This window comes from Lepeophtheirus salmonis, chromosome 2 (assembly GCF_016086655.4).
Source record: "Lepeophtheirus salmonis chromosome 2, UVic_Lsal_1.4, whole genome shotgun sequence".
NCBI lineage: Eukaryota > Metazoa > Arthropoda > Copepoda > Siphonostomatoida > Caligidae > Lepeophtheirus > Lepeophtheirus salmonis.
The window spans coordinates 18,349,208-18,357,465 of NC_052132.2; the positions used below are offsets into that span (position 1 = coordinate 18,349,208).

The 8,258-nt window shown below is 33.0% G+C and overlaps 1 protein-coding gene and 1 long non-coding RNA gene across 2 annotated transcripts; one reads left to right on the top strand and one right to left on the bottom strand.

Moving 5' to 3' along the window:
- Positions 1–249: 249 nt before the first annotated feature.
- On the bottom strand, positions 250–3,648 carry LOC121132346 (presequence protease, mitochondrial). Its single transcript, XM_040727738.2, has 2 exons — positions 3,204–3,648; positions 250–3,137 (listed from the first exon to the last, which is right to left on the bottom strand). The coding sequence occupies exons 1-2, from the start codon at positions 3,382–3,384 to the stop codon at positions 364–366; spliced, it is 2,955 nt and encodes a 984-aa protein (XP_040583672.1). The 5' UTR covers positions 3,385–3,648; the 3' UTR covers positions 250–363.
- A 2,138-nt stretch (positions 3,649–5,786) lies between these two features.
- On the top strand, positions 5,787–6,577 carry LOC139907657 (uncharacterized). Its single transcript, XR_011784382.1, has 3 exons — positions 5,787–6,212; positions 6,268–6,407; positions 6,471–6,577. It is a non-coding gene; the product is annotated as an uncharacterized lncRNA (long non-coding RNA).
- The last annotated feature ends 1,681 nt before the right edge of the window (positions 6,578–8,258 follow it).

Genomic DNA, 8,258 nt, shown 5'->3' on the forward strand with positions numbered 1-8,258 from the left:
TTATTAACTGGGGTTTCCAATACTCCAGGAACGTAATTGAAAATTTCGGATCTTGTATAATTTATTTATTTTTGAAAATAAATGTCAGACTTTCAAGACAAGTTTAGCACCTTTAAAATATTCATTGTGGAGGGGATCACAGCCTCTGCTATTACTGATATTATAGCTATGGAAAAAGAACCCTATGGGATCATTCTTATCATGTAATATATGAATCACAAAAAAAAAAAAAGTAAATCACAAAAAGACTCACGATGGAACAGACAGCTTTTACTGTATAAAATAAATAAATCGTTACAGCTTCATAAATCATACAAATTAACCAATAGAAAATGATGTTTTATCGACACAAACCACATATCTCTATGAGAGGGATTCAATATTCCAATCTTTCCTATCTTTAGAACCGGACTCAGGGCCAATAATTGTGACACCACTGGGTAGACTAGAATCCATTAAATATTTATCCGTAACCCGTTTTATATCTTCCACCTTAACAGCTTTTAATGATTGTCTAAAATTGTCAAATTCTTCATTTGTGATTCCAGACAAAAACTTTCTCAATCCTCTAGCCCCAGGAGTAGTTGGAGCATCAACCTTCTGAAAAATGCCTAATATGGATTCGTTCACACATTCAGTATCTATGCCGGAGGAGAGGATATACTCCCCTGTTTTGTTAAATGTCTCAAGGGTCTTATCCGAGTTTGGGTCTCTGTATGAATAGAATGTAAAGAGTCCATCACCACTCATTCGGGCTCCTCCGCCATATGCACCACCTTTCTCTCTGATTTCCGTGTGTAGATATTTGAATGTTGCAAGTCTTGCCATCACGGATAAAGGAGCATAATCTGGATGAGTCATAGAGACATGGGTCATTATGGACTTACCGGCATAATTGACTGGATAAGGGGTTGCCACATATGTCGGTGGATGAGATTCGATGACAGTTTGATCAAAATTCTTTGAGGGATATGAACTTATATCATCTCCATGGAGACTATCCATGAAATTATTGTATGAGGACAATAATGAATCACTATGTACCGGAGTAGAGTGCAAACATGTTTTCATATATTTTTTGTGAAAGAGAATATTCGCTATTTCTTGAAATTTTTCAATAAGCACATCCACTTCTGGGTTTTGAGAGAGTCTATTCAAATATTTTATGTGCTCCAAACCTCCAAAAGATTCTCTTAGAGAAGCAGCAGGTGACAATTGTCGAGCACTATGCCCCATAGCAAACGAATGACCCGAATGAACAACTTGATTTATAGCTCCAGTAGATAAAATTTGAATCAAGGTCTTCACACGATCCGGATCATACTTAATTTGGTTAAGAACCAAGGACCAGAGATTGAACATACGATCTGTATTCCTTTCCAAGCACTGAGAACTTAGAAATATTCCCTCAGTGAATGAATTTAAATCAGATGATGATTCAGACAAATGATAACTAATCCCCAGTCCACCAGTGCATAAATCTATTTCTGTGTCCAACTCCCTGTAGTCAAACTGCCCAGCACCTAGTTTAGTAGCAATGGACAAGAAGAGAGGCAAGTAAACTCTCAGCTCTGGAGGTAGATCCTTTGTGCTGATAAGTGATCTAAAATGTGCGATTCCGTTTGTAGGTTGCTTGCAAACAAATATATTCTTCATAACCTCTTCACATTCATGGCTAGGTGATGTATCATTGATTTCTTTAACTTTTAAAGTAGGAAGGGAGGACAGATCCTCTACTGTGTTTTGGGACTGAATCAGCTCTTTGCCATCCTTAAAGATAATACTTTTTTCCTCATCACTAAGATCTTTCACTAAAGAATTACGGATCTCTTCAAACTTTCGATCATTTTCCTCAACAAATGATTCCTTTTGATGCATGGTCATTGTCAATTTATGTGAGTTATCAATATAATATTTCTTCAACAAGTCTTGAAAATATTTGGGATTCTTATTTAAATTTGAACGAAGTTTCTCAATTTTATTGTTTAGGCTCAGGGCATCCATAGGATCATGAGTCTGATTCCAAAAGGATGTAAGACTCATAATTAAATTAATCCCAAAATTGGCAGACTTTTTTTTCATCGACAATTCAATTCTATGTAATATGGCCTCAACCCTTAAGGGGTCGAATCCTTCCTGAGCAACTTGATTGAAAGTATCCTCAACTGCTTGAACGAATTTATCCTCATTTTCGGGCTCCATTCCTTGAATACCAATAGAAAAAACGTTGTCCTTTGTTTCAGACATGTATCCTGTACATGGAGCGAATCCATTACCCAAATTCGTCTCCAGAAGACTTTTATAGAATGGAGCATTGGGTCCATCAGTGAGAAGTTCACTAAGAATGTTTAAAGCGAAAGCTTCATAAGTATCTTTTGCATCACAAGTCAAATAGGCCACTGTGCTCGTCGATCCGGGATTTGAAGGATCAACTGCACAATAAATAGTTTCTTTCCTGGGTGTGTCCCATCTTTTTTGAGGAGGAACATGTGCAACAGAGGATCCACGTGGAATGTCCCTAAGATAGTCTGTCAAATATTTCAAATGTTCATTTAAATTCAGATCCCCATAGGAATAAAATTTAGCATTTGCTGGACTATAGTGAGTACGTTGAAAGTCCTTGAGACCTTCGTAAGTTAAATTCGGTATGTCTTCAGGCATACCTCCAGAGCAGTGGCCATAGGTATGATCCGGTAGAATTGCACTAAGAAGAAACCTCATAAACCCTTGCTGAGAATCCGCATATACACCTTTCATTTCATTAAATACCACGCCTTTAATGATAAGGGGTGAGTTAGAGTCTGCGGGATCCGTATTTTCAAGTCTCCAACCCTCTTGACGAAAGTCTTGTTGTCTTAGTAAAGGATGAAAGACAGAGGACATGTATACGGAGCGTAAATTAGAATAGTCCGTGTGATTTTGTGTTGAAAAGGGATAAAAAGTGTAGTCAAGCCCTGTCATGGCATTCATAAAGGTACTAAGGGAGCGATTCAACATTTTGAAAAACGGATCACGGACTGGATATTGAGAAGAGCCACAGAGGGTTATGTGTTCCAATATATGAGCAACGCCGGTTGAGTCCGAAGGAACCGTTCTAAAGGCAACACTAAAAGCCTTATTCGTGTCTCCATCATTGTCTATAATAAATAATTTAAAATAAATATATTTCATTCATTGTCGGATTAATTAATAAAAGTTGTTACCTAGATGCAGGAGTTCCGACCCGATGGTTTCATGCTCCATTCTCACTGCTAACAGATCCAGCTCTTCAACATGCTTCGAATCAACCACTTTCCATCCATGATGTACAGATCCAATAGGATACTCAGCTAATGAGGACAAGCGTCGAACGCTTCGAATGGATCTCGAAACGTGGCGAAACATATTGATATGAGTGAGTAATTATGAGAAATGTAACAGTAATCCACCAAAAGTCCAATATTATGTTATTAATATTTTATCCGTAAATATTACCCGTAAATAAACATGGGGCAGTAAATAACATAACAACAAAAACATATTGACAAAAAAACAGGCCACTGACGTCATTACTCATTAATAGGGAAGCTAGAAGAGATGTACATGAAGCAACACGCACACTTTTTATAATTTTAATATCCGTATGTGTGCATACTATATAAAATGAAACAGATATATTTCAAAAAAATTTAAGGCATTTCTCTTTAGGTATTGCGCTTTAAATATAGACATAAATATATTTTGTTTCATATATGATGATCTGTTTCTGTCTTTCCTATTGAAGGACTGATTGTCTAAGGAATAAAACATTTTCATTGACGTTATAAATTGCATCATAATTAAAGGAGACGCCATCTTGGGGCTATTAGAGAACAATGGGATAATTAGAAAAAAAATATCTTATTCTTTTCATAGTAATAGTTCATTTTTATCTACAACATAGAAAGAAGATTATGAACCGATCTAATAACATATTTTTAATATATATTAGTACATGGTACGTGATATATAATAAAATTAGGCATTAGAGTGATACTTTTTTTGATAGACATAAGGGTTTAAGTCCTTTTATTTGTTGGTACATTTCGACATTATTTTCATTTATTTAGGCCTGCAAAATGGCCGACATCAACAATTCTAACGTCACGTGAAAACGGTCTATATTCATAAATCAGGGAACACTGAGCATTTATCGAATGTATTCATTGTAATAATTATCATTATATGCTTTCCATAAGTGGCAGGGTTAATTATGTGTGTAGAGTTAGACAATAAGAGTTTATCTATTTACACTCCATATTAAATACATTGATCCAAATTATAGGTTATCTAACATCAAAAGTTAAATAATTTAACAGATACATTGTTTTGAAGTATCTTGGAAGTGATTTAATAAACAAACTAATACAAGCGATGTGGTCAGAGATTATAAATTTAATTTTGTAAAAAAAATAATAGTACGTTTCTTAATAATACCCCCACTACTTTTCATTGATAAATAATTATTCAATATTGACGATTAATTCCCCTTTTTTTGAACATTTAATTAAAATTGGGAAATAATGCTGAAATGAGATTATGTAAAATAAGGACTAAACTCCTACCTACAAAAAAAAAAAGTCAGGGGGGTTTAGTAAGTTTACAACCTTACACAAGACATTTTTTCTGACTTTTTATTTTTCAACATAGCCTCCTTGTAAATCTATACACTTCAGGGGCGTCCGCAGAATTATATATACGTGTTATTATTATTATTTTTTGTTGTTGTTGTAATTTCTCAGTTCTTCAACCCCATTTCAAGCTAGTGTGCTTGAGTATTCGCTTACAGGTTTTTATATATTAATAGACTAGGGTTATCCTATTTTGATTTCTAAAATTTAGGACAATAGGGCATGAAAAATTTGACAGTCTCTAACTTGTTTTAAAATTAATTGCACGGTTTTATTAAATAATATTATCATTCTAGGAGTTGTTACATTTTGCCGCAAGACGGTGCCACTGTCATTCGTATTGTGTACAAACTAATATTAGTAAACTAGGCAATTGTCTCAATGAGTATAGGTGGTTTCACTGAAGTCCTTACGCATTCATCAAGCACGCATAATTTCTCCCTTTTTATTATTATTGTTGCACTTCATTCAATAAATTATTTTCGAAAATAAAAAAGTTACTACATAAGAATAATTATAATAATAAAAGGAAAGAATAAATGCGTGCTAAATTGTGCGTAAACACTTCTGTAAACCCGCCTTTCCTAAAGGCGGTGTGGCTAATATTTTAAAACAAATTAATTTACGAAAATAGTGTTATTGATTTTTAGGAAAATATTTTTTACTCGTTTTTTTAAGTAAATATATCTTTCTTTCGTCAAAATTCTATTTAAGTCAAATTTTAATTGTCCATTCTCCATTGTCCTTCATAAAATCGGACATTTCATTAATTTGTAAAAAAAAATCCCTGACTGCATGTCAAAAAAAAAGAAAAGAAAAAAAAGACATGTGCAGGGAAAAGAAACCGGTCGTTCCATATAACACTAGAAATTTATAAACGAAGGCTCAAAAAGAATACAAAAGCGTGCGAGGAGAAGAGAAGAAATACTTATGGCATCATTGATTAAATAATATACATCTTCTTCTATCAATCAAGAACGTTATCATTCCCGCCTTTATTATTCAATATTAATATAATATTAGATGGTGATAGTCGATAGAGAACTGAATAAAATGCCTAAAATTACTTTGCCTTCTGTCTGGATTTCTGAAATTGGAGGCCCAGCAATTTTGTGAATTACCTACCCGATGAGAAACAGATGGTTTGTCGGATTTGTCGAAATAAATGTGCCTTTAGTCTCCTATCTAGAATTACACACCACTCATTATCTTCATTTCATATCAAGAGCATGGATAGTCATCTAAAAAATCAAGTTAATGATGAATACATCAAGTCAGACTTTAACTCTGATCTCACAAAGATGCTTATTGCATGTAATATAACCTTATCCATTGCTAATCATCTATGTTCAAAAAATTTATGGAGAAATACACGGGTAAACCTATCCCTTCCCGAGAAACCATCATTAAATTAAAGGAGGATGTTGGTACTGATGCCATTTATAGAAATACATATAAAAATGTTTTGAGTCATCCACACCAAATGACGATCAAGTTATCAGTAAAAAGTATAAAATATTTACTAATTTCGAAATGGAACTCTGAATTTTGTACTATCTAACAGTAAGTATTCGATTTTTTTTTTTAAATCTAACCCTAGAATATGATTCTATTTTAGCTAAACATATCAAGAATTATGATACACAACTCATTAAATAGTAAAAACAACTGCTTAAATGGTCACAACAACGGGGGTAGTAGCTTTGGATGGTTCGCAACTAGTTTGTCTGAGACTAGTTTCTTCACTTAAAGACTTGGGCATGATCATTAGGTTATCCAATATTACATAGTCAATAAATATTACTTGTTTTATCACTTAAGGCTTAGCTATGGTTGATAGGCTCCAAGAAATGGTGTTCAGAAAACATATAAAAGGCAAAAACAACTACTTAAATGGTCACAACAACGGGGGTAGTTACATTGGGTGTTTCATTATAATTAGCAATTGCGTAAATCATTCATGACAAGAGTATTTTGTTATATAAGCATAAATAATGGGGAATTTTTTTTTTTTGATGCTCTTAATAAGGAGTAATATCGCCGGACATTACAACATAATTAGGTTTTGCTCTAAATCTTTAAGGTGGATTTATTTCTAACATTTTTTGATTAGTATATTTATTGTGTAATTTTATGATTTTGACATTTACTTTATTATTAATAATTAGTTAGATCTCATCGGTAGAGATATATCTATCCTGTGCACAATTGTATATAGCAACTTCCACATGAAGAAGAGGGGGAATTATCTTTTTGATTAAACTCCACGTCTCGCTTGTGTTTTGCAACTTAAAGTTATGACATATTTAACTGGATTCCGGTGTCAGAACAAGAAAATATTATTTGGATCAATCTATAATTTCAATATTCTGTATATATAATTTATTGTTATTAGTCATATGATTCCAATTGTTTAATTTTGTATATTTAACATAAATGTATGATGGTATATTTTTTATTATGTAGATTATATTTAATTAAAGCCTTCTTTTTTAAATCTGGAACTTCAAATATATTTTGAAATAACCTACTTTGTCGTTTCATTAGCTATTATTCTGAGAATAAAGTTCATAATGAATTACAATTTTATGGAGGGTGACGTTTTCAAATCTACTGTAACGGATAAAAAATGTCTAAGTCTAATATACGTAGTATATCTTCATTAAACATTTTGCTAATAAATACTTTCGTTATACCCTCAAAAATCATAATCAAGCAGGCAGATGATAATCACATCAGTATTTTAAACAATAATAAATAAATTACTACATTGACATATCATAAGTTGAAAAGGACATTTGTCATATTATTTATGCAAAAATAAAGTACACATGAAACTTAAGCCGGACTTCGTCTGTCTACAAGATGTAAGAAATGAAGTTTCATCCATATGTCACAATCAAAGAAGGCTTTATCTACCTCAGAACTATTTTATTTCCAGAAAAGTCGATTCCAATTTTTTATTTTAGGAATATTTAGGGAAAAGCCAATCGCATGGAATAAATGTAACAATTAATGGTTTGGATATTATTCTATTTAATGTGTATGGACCGAATGAAAAGTCTTATGCCTTTTACATGTCAATTTTGAACAATATAAAAAGTGACCCAGTCCCTGGTATTCTTATAGGAGACATGAAGGTAGACAATTGCTGAAAAATGGTAAACCCTAACATATTTTTCTTACTGGACCTTATACAAGAGCTCAATTTAGTAGATTCAACCAAGATACTAAGTCCTGATCACAATTATTTTTGGAGGAATGGTACTCGCATTTCAAGAATACAACTAGCTCTAATGTCGCCAGATGTAATTAAATTTATTTCTAAAATGTATCGAAGAGTATTGATTGATATAACTCATAAACGTGATATTGAATGAAGAGCAATTGTCTCAACTACAGCTCTATACACATTTTTCATGATGGGAACTAAACTATCTTATGAAGCTTTTGGAAAAATATCCACACCATGGGGTGCTGCTCACCGTATCCTTTACAACGCCCAATACAAGGATTGACATCATTCACCAGAACACATCAAAAAAATATTTCGTCCAAAATACAGAGGGACCCATTTACTGAAGGATCTAGCCTTACCCAATGACACTT